The sequence below is a fragment of the Plectrocnemia conspersa genome, unplaced genomic scaffold (assembly GCF_051122295.1).
Source record: "Plectrocnemia conspersa isolate PC_06_02 unplaced genomic scaffold, ASM5112229v1 ptg000014l, whole genome shotgun sequence".
Taxonomy (NCBI): domain Eukaryota; kingdom Metazoa; phylum Arthropoda; class Insecta; order Trichoptera; family Polycentropodidae; genus Plectrocnemia; species Plectrocnemia conspersa.
In genome coordinates, this window is record NW_028277178.1 from 32,137,740 (window position 1) to 32,153,209 (window position 15,470).

The 15,470-nt window shown below is 34.2% G+C and overlaps 1 protein-coding gene and 1 long non-coding RNA gene across 3 annotated transcripts; both read left to right on the top strand.

Annotated features, from left to right (window-relative positions):
- The first annotated feature begins 6,077 nt into the window (after nt 1-6,077).
- Nucleotides 6,078-8,140, top strand: LOC148226815 (uncharacterized). Its single transcript, XR_015812299.1, has 3 exons — nt 6,078-6,324; nt 6,406-6,670; nt 6,739-8,140. It is a non-coding gene; the product is annotated as an uncharacterized LOC148226815 (long non-coding RNA).
- Nucleotides 8,141-9,487: 1,347 nt separating this feature from the next.
- Nucleotides 9,488-15,348, top strand: Xpd (general transcription and DNA repair factor IIH helicase subunit Xpd). Of its 2 annotated transcripts, XM_088204678.1 has the most exons (18): nt 9,488-9,524; nt 9,588-9,687; nt 9,745-9,842; nt 9,910-10,066; nt 10,132-10,234; nt 10,311-10,441; nt 10,518-10,738; nt 10,800-10,933; nt 11,002-11,118; nt 11,182-11,422; nt 11,481-11,548; nt 13,986-14,089; nt 14,152-14,250; nt 14,331-14,510; nt 14,583-14,759; nt 14,821-14,891; nt 14,963-15,101; nt 15,163-15,348. In XM_088204678.1, the coding sequence occupies exons 1-18, from the start codon at nt 9,520-9,522 to the stop codon at nt 15,298-15,300; spliced, it is 2,283 nt and encodes a 760-aa protein (XP_088060804.1). In that variant the 5' UTR covers nt 9,488-9,519; the 3' UTR covers nt 15,301-15,348. The 2 variants fall into 2 exon arrangements, 1 of the variants encoding a protein (XP_088060804.1); XR_015812378.1 differs by lacking the exons at nt 14,963-15,101; nt 15,163-15,348 and having other exon boundaries at nt 11,002-11,120; nt 11,183-11,422; nt 14,583-14,857.
- The last annotated feature ends 122 nt before the right edge of the window (nt 15,349-15,470 follow it).

Consider the following 15,470-nt stretch of genomic DNA (forward strand, 5'->3'; position numbering starts at 1 on the left):
ATAATCTATATAAGTTTACAGCTTAGAATGCGTTCTCCGATGATATTTATACATTTATAAAACAATTATATCTAACTATAGCACCTTTCGATAACGTCGATCGCCAAATTCTATAGACTGAAATTTATAAAATGACAAAGACTAAACAAGACCTTTTTAGCGGTGTTTGTAATGATTTAATTTACTCTTTGAAATAATAAATGATTATATTATAAATCAGCCATCTAGATCTATTAAAACCTATTAATTTCATTGTATTCTCCTATTTTACGAGAGGTCGCATTTTCTTTCATCGTTGCAAAATTGCTTTAACGTCTTATTTTCAGCCTTAGCTGTTAACAAATTACATATTTTTTCATTTATTGTTATCTATATTATTTTAAATAACACTTGAACGTTCATGGAGATTAACTTTTCTATGTATGTAATTATATTTTTAGAGTTATAATTATTTATAGTAGTTACATAAATAAATAAATAATCCGCATAAAAACTGGATTTTGAACGAGAGGAAAAGTACATTATCGATTCGAAAGAAATAGCAAGAAATGCAGTGACTGCTAAAAATTATTACAATAAAAAATGGCATCTAAATTACACCTTTGAAAAATATTAACGCCATTAATATGGCGTTAATTTTTTTTCGAATGACTGTCGAAACGAAGTCATTCAAAAAATATTAAATAAAGTAACTGAAGCGAATTACTTTAACTCGTTTTTCGCTTGTGGAAAAAAGTATATAATTATACTCATAATTTAAAATATAACGAAGACGATAAACGTTTAATATTTTTTAAAATCTAATAATGAAATCGATAAAGTTAAACCGTGAACTATAAACGTAATTTTAACAAGCTCGATAAAGGCGCGCAAAAATAAGTGAGGACATTTATTCTTATATTTTGTATTTAATAACCAATAAAAAATAAAACATACTCATAATATAAATAAACTAGCTGTCGGTACCTCACTATCGTGAGGTACCGATAGCTAGCGAGTGTGCGAATACCGGACCCTCAACTTTTTGGGTTTTAAATATAATTTTTGCTTCGTTCTGATTTTTTTAAATATTTTTTAAAATTTAATGGTTCAAATTGGACATTACTATTTAGGATTTTCAATGATAGACAAAATAGTTCAATCTATAAAAAAGTACTTAACATATTCAATTCATTTGAAAATAGGTTTACAACTTGACTCAATATTTCCAGAAGAAAACATTTTATATTATTTATTAGATTTACAACGTTAGATTTTATCGTTATATTGAAACTTAGATATTTAATGATAAATCTAAATATTGTATATCATTTATGAATAGGTTTAAAACTTGGATAGATAATAATAAATTAAAAATTGTACTATGAAATTTCAATACAGCGAAGCTCACGGAACCAATGAATAAATTTTGGTATACTGAAAATTCGTTATATTGAACGTAAGGAAGATGATATATTTTATTTTTAATTATCACATTACTACAACATCAAAATAACCTCTTATAAGGTTGACAGATAGTTTTTTGCCCATTTTTAAGGATACTGTATGAAACAATAAAATTTGTGAAAAAAATGTTTTATAAAAAAAGTTTGAGGGTCAGCGAAACACCTGTAATGTCGCTTTTGAACACATCTGTCACACACCTCGTCAAGAACGAACTGAATTTGGAGAAATATTGTGTAAAGTTGCAACGTCATTCTTAAATTCGGATCAAAATATTTCGTTATACTGAGATCAGTCTTCGTAATGCTTCCACTTCACTCTCCGAAAGTAGGCGACAGTTGGCCAAGGACGGGAAATATAATGTGAAAATTCGGGCTTACTTCGGTCGAGCTCGGTTGTCCCCGCGCTAAAATCTCTCGCAAGTTCTCCGAGGTCACCGCGAACGGGAGGTAAACTGGGGGTAATTTTGGTCGAGGCGGCCGACTTCGTCGCCTCCAAAAATTCCCTCGCTTTCCGAAAGTAATACCCGAAGACGCTTCGAGCGCGAGCGGCGAGATACTTCCCCTTTCGCTCTCTCGCGTGACGAGAGAGAGAGATAGAGATGGTTTATCGCAAACTGAGATAGAACGATTCAATTTTAATATGGGCGTCTTCACGATCGCGCCACTGTTTGGTATTTTTGCCCGATCTGGACGGCCAAAATTATTTCACCACTTTAGTTGATTCCATAAGTGCTCTTAGTCAAATATATAATATTATAAGTGCTAAAAAATACAATTATTTAAAGTATTTCTTTAATTGTAGGCCCGAGGAATAGGAATTCCGTGTTGAACGGTCGTGCGAATTTCGCCGCGTAGCGTAAAAAAAAAAATTGTATATGTCACAAATTTGCTGTTTTTTATTAAGAAAAAGTATTTGACTAGCATTTTATCATACTCGGTATCGTTTTTTTAAATATGTATATATTTAGTCATTCCAAACAAATTTTTATTTTATTTCATTAGTACGCGATCCACAATTTGACGTTTACTGATTTTACCACGGTAACCATATTATTAAAAAATTACAATCATTACAAAACTGTATTTTAAATTTGACGTTAACATTTCTTTAATTGTAGGCCCGAGGAAGAGGAATTCCGTGTTTAACGGCCGTGCGTAGCGTAATAAAAAAATTTAGCCGCGTAGCGTAAAAAAAAAAAATTGTATATGTCACAAATTTGCTGTTTTATATTAAGAAAAAGTATTTGACTAGCATTTTATCATACCCGGTATCGTTTTTTTTTAAATATGTGTATATTTGGTGATTCTGAACAAATTTTTAGGTCGTAACTTTCGCGACTAAGCCCCGTCCCATTTTTAAGAATAATACATTTTTAAGGTATGCAATGTGTTAAAAACCGCAAAAATCCGCAGTCAATTTTGCATGTATCATAAAGAGAAAGACCTAAGCTATATATTGTATATAAAATCTCAATTCAGCAAATTGACTTTCCATACTTTTCCTTAAAAAATAATAGAAATTATTCATTAGTTGCACACTTGAACGTTTCCTGTTTATTATTTATTAGTGACAGTGAAGCCTCGATTCAACATAAAATGTCTTATTTACTAACACTATTTATCTATTCCGGTGCATTGCAATCATCCACCATCTCCTTTTTCTCCATTTGGCTTTAATTTTTTTTGTGTTTAAAACACGCACGTAGTTATAATACGCGAGGTTGAGAAGCGTGCACGCGTATGAAATTCCCGGCTGTGCGAACGCTATTCGAAAAACTGCGACCTTGACCGACTTCGGTCGAACTTCCACTAGGACAGGGGTCGGCAAAGTGCGGCTCCGGAGCCGCATGCGGCTCTTTGGCTCCTTGAGTGCGGCTCTGGCACAAATATCCACGGGCCCGGGCGCTAATTCTGGTCGAGTGTCCTTTCCATGCAACGTTGAATGTGTACGTGAGCGTTGACGTAGTATCTGTTTCGTCCGATAGGGGCGCAGCGCAGCGTAGTAGTATGACAGCTGTCAATCTGCGTACTTGGCGGTTACAGACGGGGCCAAAAGTATGACTGGCGTTAGAAAAGGGTTTGTTGCCATTTTGAAAGAAAAAAATAATTACGAGATATTGGTTTATCATTGCATTATTCACCAAGAAGCGCTTTGTGCGCAGATATTTCCGGAAGAAATTAGTAAAGTTATGGGATTAGTGATCACGATCATCAACTCCATTGTAGCTAAAGCTCTTAATCATCGTCAATTCAGAGAATTTTTAGTTGAAATGAAGAGTGAGTACGCTGATTTTCTGCTTCATAACAAGGTTCGATGGTTATCAAGAGGGAACGTTTTAAAACGCTTTTGCTCAAGATTTTGAAAGGGAAACATTGTTTCACTTTCCGAGCCTGCTGAAGCATCGCCAAGAAAATAATTCCTCTATTGACAAACACCATTTCAAAACAACAATTTTAAATATGAGGAAAGCATTTCTCAGCAGGTTTCAAAGCGACCTTAGCATTCGTCAAAAATCTTCTTAATGCTACAATAAACTGAGTTGAAATTTTCTCCTTTTGGCATTGACATTAGTAACTTTGAAATATAATTGCAGGATTTAAAAAACAAGAAAATATGGAGCTCCAAATTTGAACGTCTTTGTATTGATTTGGAAATATCGGAGAAGAACGAATGTGATCTTAGTTCACAACACAAGTGGTCTGCTTTGAAAGACCTGGAGAATGAAGTCATGATCATTTTCAACGTTTGGAATAGTATTCCTGACTCTTAAGATCCGCTGAAAAAACTTGCGTTTGCTGTTCTTTCCCTTTTTGGTTCTACATATTAATGCGAACAAACCTTTTCAAGCATGAACTTTATCAAGCGTAAACTGAAAAGTTGTCTTATTGATGAGAACCTGGAATCATGCCTAAAATTAAAAACAACAACATATAAACCTGACTTACTGAAACTTTCCAAGGAGATGCAAGGACATTGTTTGCATTAAGTGTTTGTCAGTCATTGTCATGATTTAAATTTATGGATACCTTACTTTCATATTATTGTTTATCAACTAATAAATCTTTATTAAGTGTGAAATCAAGTTTTATTCAGTGTACCTGTAATTTAATGAAGGTTTAAAATTATAATAAAGGTTTACTAAATTAAAAAACAGATTTGGCTCTCAGAACTATTTTGAATCGTTGTAATGTACATATTTGGCTCTTCGGCCAATAAGTTTGCCGACCACTGCACTAGGACAACTTTCGGAGAGTGAAGTGCGGGTATTATAATGAAAACATTTTGTATGCAAGTTTGTCGGGGACAAATTAAAGATTCGTTATACTGGGAATTTTGTTATTTCGGTATTCGTTACAAATAGATTTCGTTGTAATATTTTTTAAAATAGGTTTGTAACTTTACTAAATATTATTAAAACAAAAAATATCAAAATGTTTTCAACATAAAAAATAATATTAAAACGTAACATTTTGTATCATTTAAAAGTAGGCTTACAGTTTAATAAATAATAATAATAATAAATAGCATCGGTTACACATCCGCTCAAAAATATTACTGATATGAAAAAATATTTTGTTACACCTTACTAACGCTACAACACAATCGATCATATATAGTTAGTGCAATGTGAGTGATTATAAGTCATTGATTGTGTTTTAGCGTATTTTATGTGTTTGAGTGCCAGTTTTAACGCTGCATAACACAATTATATCATAAATTTAAATTTTCGTAATAAAAAAGTTTTTTGGTGACATCATAAGTTACTTTATAATTTAAAAAAAATATTTCTATGTTTTATGTGTAAATATAAAAGTCAGTTTTTAATTACATTTACTAATGAGAAAGAAACAAAAAACTAAAGATATCAAGTACCTAATCTGTTACTTTAGACCAAAAGTGCGTTTTAAAAATATTAATAATTTTGAAACCTTTGTCTTTTTTGATTAAAAAATATTTTGATTTACATCTTTTTTAAAGTAAATGTTTTTCTGCGCAGCATTATATATTTTAATAATTAATGAGTGTAAAAAGTTTTCACTATATTTAAAATTAATAATGAACTAATGATATTTAAAATCTATAATAAATTATTAATATTTAAAATCCATAATAAAATAAAAAATATTTTTAATGTTGAAAAAAATATTTTGAATAAATCTTGAAATTTTATTCTGAAACTTTTAATTTAAAAAATATTTAAATTAGTGTTATACATTTTTGTGTAGTTTAGTTTCAAAGGCGTCAGTAAGATGGATTTTTGCAATACTGTGCGCTTAGTAGTTGGTTGGTAATGAATAGTACTTATTTTGAAACTTTGCCCCTTTTTGTTTAAAATATTTTTTAAAGCAAAGTTTTAAAAATTCTCTAAAAACTAAAACTTTAAATTGCCAACGTTCGCCAAAATTTAGGTACATATTTTTTCTGTATAGAGAAGTTAATACATATCCACATTATTTATATTATATTTTAAATCTATAAACTAAAAAAATATTTTTAAAAACATTTTTTTTTGTATTTGATGATTTTTATACATATTTTAATAAATTTTATACAATTTAAATCGTTAAAATAAATTTCGCTCGTTAAAATCAATTTAGTTCGTTCTCAAGCGCGGGACTTCCCAAATTTGCTTTGACAGTTCTTGTCACATCTGGCAAGAAATATGTAATAATCGCGACATTTTTGTTACAAAGTGACAATTGAAGATGATTCAAGTGATGCAGCATTTGAAATTATAGACAAAACTATAAATTGCGGGTGTGCCAGTAAGTGTTTAGTTATAAATGAATAATATAACACGGTTATTCTAACAAAATTACTATTGACTTTCCAGGATCTAATATTAAAAGACAAACAGCGGTGATTTGGCAATTAAAGGTATACATACCGAAGTTAATTAAACATATTACAATGCTAGTAATAATAAAAAATATATGACATATTGTGAAAATATTGTAGAAGATGAAAAGATGCCAATCTACGTGTTTAATCCTCTACAGTACATCCATCAATTGTGTTCTTTGGTTGTCGTTTAAATTTAATTTATGGATTATATTAGTAGTAATAATGTGTTCAATGTTTACTCTTGATAGGAGTCTTATTGTTTTTTAATTATTTTTCAGAAGCAATGATGGAACAATTTGATGACCTATATGGCTACAACGTAGAATTGGTATATATAAACAAAGAGTTAATCTTCTCATGTTGAAGTCACTGTCAGCAAGTATCTTTTTATAAAGAACATACTACATAAGTTTGATGTAACTGAATATCTTAAATTTGGCTGTTCAGAAAGAGGAATGATGGCACAGAACAAAAATTGTACCTATTTTGCCACATCGGAATTAAAAATAACCCACTCTTTGATATTTTGGCTATCGATTATTCCAGGTATGCAATCACATATTTATAATCATTGTAAAATGTCGTTTATTAGATAACATCCAAGAAAGTACACATTTATAAGCTGTCCGACAGCGCCGATTTGATCGACATTAACTTTCAATCCTCACATACTAAGGATATATTACACGTTCATGTTTAAAACATAACTGGTTAATTTAAAATTCTTAAAATCTAACGTATATGTGTATTAAATCGGAAAGCAATGATAATGTTTATGTAATATAAAAGCTCACTTTCCGGCCTCGGAGCCCGGCGACGGGATTTCAAAATTTGAAGATTTCATTACAAAGATTGTTTTATGATTGTTTTTCTAATTTAATCAATGTATTCTTCTTATCCTAAACACATTATGTATATATTTAATTTTCATAGTTATAACACACCTAGTTAATTTGCAATCCGATTATTTATAAAAGCAAAAACTCACTTTTAGGCCTCGGAGCCCGTCGCCGGGAATTCAAAATTTGAAAATTTCATTACGAAGATTATTTTATGATTGTTTATCTAGTTTAATCAATGTATTCTTCTAATCCTCAACACATTATGTATATATTTCATTTTTATTCAGTCAAATGACGAATTAATGAAAATTATTGTCGCGTAGCAAAATTTTATTATTAAATAATAATTATTTAAAAGCGTTGTCACGGTACTGTCTATTTGAATTTGAATGCTTATTTTTCATTGGTCGAAGCTATTTGAATATTTGAATGCTTATTTTTGATTGGTCGAAACAACAGAACGCATTACCGGCGGCTCGAAAATCAATCGGAACAAATTCAATTTTAATTTTTAATATTATTTATTATTATAATTAAATATATTTCCTTTGTTTACGTGTATTGTTACACACCGTTAATACAAAGCGATACGATTTACAGAGTAGATAATTGAACGGAGAATGTTTCGTTTAAAGTTATGCGCGTCCGGAAGCGACGGCGGAAGCGGATTAGAACAATTATATATAAGATTATAAAAACAAAAAAAATTATTCCAGAAAATTAAAACATAAAAAAATTTAGAATTATATAAACCGAAAATTTAGTCGAAAAATTATAACACTCAATACATGCATGGCACCCTTCTTAAATATTCCAATTTACTTATATCACTATACGAAGGCATTAATGTTTGCAGTCTTTCGTTTAATTTAATATATTTACACTTCGGCGCCTGAAGCATGTCATATCTTTCAAATCTTCAAATGGAACAGGAACGTAAGTCACGGATACGAAACTAAGTGTGAGCATCATTTTGGCATACTTTCGAAGATTTTCAGCTTTGCCATATACTGTTGCCAGATAGGGGCTGTCACCCTGGGGCGCTAATTACTCCAAAAGGGGGGGGGGGCGTCATATGCTTCTATTTAACACGGTATTGAAAGTTTTTAAACAAAAGTTTCCGTGACGACCTTTTTAGCTTGTGGGGGCCTATATATGTATTTATTTGATTATGACCAAAACTTGTCGGCATTCTGGTAACATTAACGCGAGGGCGGCATAATCTTTTGGTGGACTTGGACGGATAGACAACGACGATGGCGCCTCGTCCACCGTTCACTTTCATATTCTAACACGTAAACCAATAAATACTTGACAATATGTGTCTAATTGCCATCCGTCAGCCAAAGCTTTCTCAGAAATTTGTCCTCAAACAAAAAAAAATCCCAAATGACCTATTTTTTATAGATATTCGCATGCAAAAAAATAATTTGACCACAATTAATTACACTACAGACGGATTTACATATTTGAATTCTTCAAAATATATTTATTGAGTATTTCACATACTTTTTGTTAAATAAACCGGAGCACTGAAGCGTTCAAGTCACACGTAGTGGCCTTTTAGAAGGCGTCGGTACTTGTTCTCGAACGTGTCCTGGAGGTGATTGCTGAATAGGCGATGAGGTGTAACGGTGTAAGTCCGAAGTCGAAGGAAGTGCGTTCAGCGAACAGAAGTTCTCAGAGCAAACGTGTAGTTCAAGCGTGGAATAGAGCGTAAATAGTTAGTTTTTGTGTCGACTTATATACGCGAGTGAGATATTTTATATCAACATTTTATGCACGCGTATTTACATATTTTTAGTAAAATAATAATAAAAGTAAGTACATATATAAATTTGTATCGATAAGCAGTCCGAAAAATTGAAAGAAAAAACCGAAAAAGAATTTATTTTATTCATTATTTAGTTTTGTACAAGGATGTCTCGGGTCGACTATCGAACGAGTGTTCGAATTCATTAGCTATATTATCGATAAAAAATGAAAGATCACAAAAACTTGACCTGTCGAATATTATTAATACGTTCACAGAGTTGAAGCAAAATTGAAATGCTAGTCAATTAGTGGATTAAAGTTTTTTTAATTGATATTATTTTGAATCGTCGATTAACATTTAGTGGAATAGTGCAGTCGGTAAAGTCCCAGACTAACTCTAGTTTTTTTCACTTGTATAAACCATGTAAACAACTCATATCGCAGTAAAATAATACTGCAGCTGCTCAATCTGTGTCCAATTGCCACCCGTTGCCAGAACACATATTAATTTATAATTAAATATATAGTATAATATCCAGACTTTCACTCTGATGGCTAATAGGTAGGTACTTGTAATAATTTTAGCGTATGGCAACATCGATTCGAAAACGTCAGTTCGAGTGCCGTCAAAATGAAGTATGCTCGTTCGTTCGTTCGTAATAGTTCGTAATAGTGCTTACTGATTCGACGATTTTTCAGGTTGAGCGTGGAAGGTTTGCTCGTCTACTTTCCTTACGATTATATATATCCCGAGCAATATGCGTACATGCTCGAGCTCAAGAGAGGATTGGACGCGAAGGTATTTTGTCTTCTCTTGTCTTTTGTCGTCGGAATTAAAACCGTTGAAAAATTGCAGGGCCACTGTCTACTCGAAATGCCTTCGGGCACAGGAAAGACCGTCACTCTGTTGTCCCTCATCGTCGCGTATATGATGCAAAACCCGCACGTAGTGAGGTAACCGCGCGTGTTTACTCATTTCACTTCTCCAATTTGACTTTGACGTTTGTATCTTTCTGCCTAGAAAACTGATATACTGTTCGAGAACGGTTCCGGAGATTGAAAAAGTAGTCGAAGAGATGAGAAATTTGTTCGCATATTACGAAACGTGCACCGGCGAACAGCCGCCCTTCACGGGCTTAGTGCTGACGGCGCGTAAAAATTTATGCATTCATCCCGAGGTATACTTTCATTCATCTTTATCAGGCGGCACCGTATATTATAGCGCTCGCTTACGTTTTACTAGGTTTCCAAGGAGAGGGAAGGAAAATCGGTCGACGGCAAATGTTATTCGCTAACGGCAAGTTATATCAGAGAAAGATACGCAGCTGACAATTCGACGCCCATTTGTAATCTGTCGCATAGTCGTTCTATATTTAACCGTCTAATGTATATTTTAAACTTTTTTAACTTTGTCGTATTCAGGTCAATTCTACGAAGGTTTCGAGAGCGAAGGTAAAGAGTTTATAATGCCTCGCGGCGTTTACACCATCGACGACCTCAAGCAGTACGGCTCCGATAGAAACTGGTGTCCGTATTTTCTCGCAAGACACGCAGTCGGTGATATATTCCGCCTTCCGTATGTTCGTGCTTAAGTACGTAACTTATTTCACGCTTGATTTTATTTTACAGGTGAATCGCGCCGAAATTGTCGTTTATTCGTATCATTATATCCTCGATCCCAAGATAGCGGATATAGTATCGAAAAATTTCCCCAAAGAAGCCGTGGTCGTCTTCGACGAAGCTCACAACATCGACAATGTGTGCATAGACGCGTTGAGCGTCAAGATAACGAGGCGCATCGTAGAAAAGGGGGCTAACGCTCTGCATCAATTGGAGAAGATCGTCGTCGAGTGCGTACCGACGACGTACCGTTTTTCGATTATGACGACGCTGATTACGATTCGCTTTCAGGTGTCGAGAAGACGACGCGAGCCGTTTGACCGAAGAGTATCAAAGGATGGTCCAAGGACTGAGGGAAGCGGCGATCGCGAGAGACGCCGACGTCTTGCTCGGAAGTCCGATATTACCCGACGAAGTTCTCGACGGTGAGCTACGTCCGACGATCTCGATATCCCCGCCGAACCTATGTTTAATTTCCATCGACGATTTACAGAGGCGGTTCCCGGTAACATACGTAACGCCGAACACTTCCTCGGATTTCTCAAACGGTTCGTCGAATACTTAAAGACTCGTCTGAGAATACAGCACGTCGTGCAAGAATCTCCAGCCGGTGAGGATGCGTTCGAAAATATTTCAGCACGTGTAGAAAACGCCTAACGATCCAAGTTTTCAGGTTTTTTGAAAGATGTCGCATCGAGGGTGTGCATAGAGAGGAAACCGTTGAGATTTTGCGCCTCGCGCCTCTCATCCCTTCTGAGAACGTTGGAAATTAACGATCCGTCAAACTATTCCTCCCTCACCATCGTGGCAAATCTGGCGACGCTCGTCGCGACATATACCAAAGGATTCACAATTATCATCGAACCGTTCGACGACAAAACCCCCACTGTGTCCAATCCGATATTACATTTCAGGTTATTTTATACCCGCTTTTTATGTAATTTAAACTGTACTAACTTTCCATGTTTTCAGTTGTCTAGATTCTTCGATAGCCGTGAGACATATTTTTTCACGATTTCAAACAGTGATCATGACTTCAGGTGATTATGTTCAATGAATCCGTTCGTAGGTCGCTTTACCGTTTTTCTACTATTTACTCTTTGGATAAATTTGTAACAAAATTTAAAAAATACATTTAGAAAATCAACATCCAACGAGTTAATTTATATTAATCTGTCTTGTTATTATACGATTTACTTTTTAAAAAAAATAATAATCGAGGTATCAGTAGATGTATCACTTGCGGGTATGAGGGTATGACTGTCCCGAATCCGCGAGGACTGATCAAAAACAAATACAACGTATTTGTTCACCCAATAATTTCTAAAATATTGATTAAAATACAAAAATTAGACTTTTTTAATTAATAATTTAATATTTTTCACAAATCAATTGACAAAAATTATATCACGGCGGTGACCTCCACTTTCTGCTTCGCAAAAAAACTTTTTGAACTTCATGCCCAATGTTGAGTTTTAGCACTTGAATGAACAATTGACTGTTGATTTGTAAAAAATATTTCGGCCACTTTCGTTCGTTACTCCGTAGTGAAACTTTCTATGTTTAATTGTAAAGGTTCACTTTTAAGTTAATATTTGAAAAAAACAAAGTAAACTTTTATAATTATTAAGTTATAAATTGTTTACACTGGTTCGCTATTTCTGGGCCGTCCTATAGAAAACGTTTGTAATTCTGCAATATTAGATTCATTTATTCAAAATACACCCCTACTGAGTCAATACAGAGCTGGAGACGTTCATAGAAAATTTCGAAACATCTTTTGTAGAAATTTTTCAGAAGGGCCTTTAACCCTTCGAGTAGTGAGTTAATTAATTCGCGTTAGTTCAGTTGTTAGTTCATACTTATTTTTCATTAATTATTTCTGTTGTTATTTATTTATTAATATTTTGTATTGCATTTATAGTAAATTATAGAAAAATATCAGTGATTCCCAACATTTTATTGCTTTTATTTATTTTATTACTTTTAAGAATTTATTTCAATACTTTTCTATTATCAAATTTCATTAATTTATTTTACATATTTTTAAATATTATTCAGCGTTTGTGGATTTCTTTATTTCAATTCAGAAGCTCTCAATATTTTTTGTTACGTTCATTTATTTTGTATTCTTTAATTTATTGGTATTATTTTCTATAGAAATCAAATTTAAAAAAATATTATGTAATTATAATATTTTTTATTTATTATTTCTTCAGTTATATATGTATGTATATAACTATCTGGAGTACCTCGAAACAGTGAAAGACCGACCACTGTAAACGGTTAAGGCCTCGGTCGAACCTTTTTGGACGTCATCAATGGTTTTCCTATGCCAACATAATTTTTAGGAATAGCCAGAAATCACAGGGAGTGAATACGGAGGGTAGCTGAGCACTGTGATGCCTTTCTTTGCCAAGTATTCACTTTGTGCGCTGGTGCATTACCATGCAACAACTGCCAACTGTCTTGGGCTCGGTATTCCGGTCGAACCAGAAAAGCTAGTGCCATATGTATATATACACTTATTTATTTTAGGTGACGTTATAGTTTAACCACTTCCAGGTCACAGTACTTTTTTTAAAAATTACTCAAAAATGTCTGGCACGGACCCACCCTTTCTATGCAGTATTAAAAATATTCATACAAATTTATTTAGGGGGCGTAGCCCTAGAGATAGTTGACCTCGCGGCCAATGAGACACTTCTGTGAATCCTATTAGATTGTTTATTAAGTTATAATTACATTTTGACTATGGACGATTACGGCGTGACGTATCTCGCGATGAAGGTGTGCAGGTGGTGATGTCTCAGGGCTCTGGCTGCGTGCGGCTCGGGAGTTCCAGGAGTGATTTTCTGGTCTGTTGGTGAGGGCGCGTGGCTGGTTCCTCCGGATGGCTGCTGGTAGATCTTCGCTTTCTGGTCGTCTGTGTCCGTCTCTGCTGTCTCCGGCCGTCTCGTATGGTGCCTCCGATTGTCTCTTGACCGTCTGTCCTCTCCTCGTCGGAGTCCGGACTTATATCCTTTAGGGGGATGCACGCTAGCTGGCCAATCGCGATTGTGCATCGATCTCCTAGCCAATCGCTGCAGTGGCTTTTTAGAATTCGAGAAATCAGATTTGTCTCATTGTTAATGAATGAACGTTTTTGGTCACGGTCATCAACAATGAGACAATTACCCTTTTAAAACTGGACCTATTTGTGTGGTCGCCAGATTTAATTTTTAACAAAAAAAGGTGATAATTTATTAAAGAAATTTTCAAGTTAACTCGGGCATGACCGAGAACCGATTCTCGGAACACGTTGCATTTGAAGTAAAATAACTTTAAAATTGTATTTCTAAAAACAAATTAATCGAATTTGAACCACACTCGTTCGTCGATGTTGATTTTGGATAGTATGATATTTTTAACGGTAAAACGACTAGAAGACTTGCCCCTTCTATGCGCGTATTTAACAGCTGTTGTTTATTTTTTCAGGCACGCTGTCTCCTCTCGATATGTATCCTAAAATATTAGATTTTAATCCAGTAGTGATCAGTTCTTTCACTATGACTCTCGCGAGACCTTGCTTGTTGCCTATGGTACTTGGACGTTTGCAAATAGTATTTTCGAAAAAACGTATTAACGATTTATTTTATTTCAGATCGTAACGAAAGGTAGCGATCAGGTAGCTATAAGTTCAAAATTTGAAACTAGGGAAGACGTCGCCGTGATCAGAAACTACGGCCAGTTGTTAGTCGAGGTATTTACAGTCTCGGTAGCGATTTTTTTTCGCATTATTTGTTACGCTAATGTTTTTTTTATTTATTGGTTAAATTTTAGATAGCATCTTGCGTTCCCGACGGTGTAGTATGTTTTTTTACCTCATATTTATATTTGGAATCGGTGGTGAGTTCCTGGTACGATCAAGGAGTCGTGTCGTCGTTGCAGAAGCACAAATTGTTATTCATCGAGACTCAAGACAGTGCAGAAACGAGTTTCGCGCTAATGAATTATATTAAGGTTTTTATCGCGATAGTTATGTACTGCTAATATAGGATTGTAGATTTATAACGCATCGATTGATCGATTTAGGCTTGCGAATCAGGCAGAGGAGCTGTTCTTTTGTCGGTTGCTAGAGGTAAAGTCTCGGAAGGCGTCGATTTCGATCATCATTTGGGAAGAGCCATTCTCATGTTCGGCATTCCGTACGTGTACACTCAAAGCAGGATTTTGAAAGCGAGATTGGAATACTTGAGGGATCAATTTCAGGTATAATCGTAGATAGTTATTAATTTTATCATCAAATAATTAATAATACGAATCGATTTAGATAAGGGAAAACGATTTTTTAACGTTCGACGCCATGCGACACGCTGCTCAGTGCGTAGGAAGAGCGATCAGGTAGTCGCGAACGGTCGTATTGAAAACTATATTCAACGCGCGATCGCTGAATGTTATTTTAAATATTCCAGAGGTAAAACGGATTACGGCATCATGATATTTGCCGATAAGCGGTTCAGCCGCTCGGATAAAAGGAGCAAATTGCCGAGATGGATACAAGAGCATCTTAAAGACTCTCTCTGCAATCTCAGTACGGAAGAGGCGGTTCAGGTCAGTTATATACTTTGAAATGTTATTTTTCTAGCTTACGATGCGAACGCTTAAATTTTAGATTTGCAAAAAGTGGTTACGTTCGATGGCGCAACCGTTCACTAGAGAAGATCAATTGGGAGTTTCGCTACTCACTCTTCAGCAGTTGCAATCGGAAGAGCAACAGAAGAAAATTGAAAAACAAGCGCTGCAAAAATAGTTATTTTGATTTGTAATTCTTTGTAATAAATATTACTTTTATATTTTCCATCGGTTTTTATTTAAGGAGCGAGGATATTCAATCATACGACAGTATTAATCCTATTTATTATTAGATTTTATTCGACTATATTCTGAAAGGATGCAAGTCTAGTATTTTGCACCCTCTTC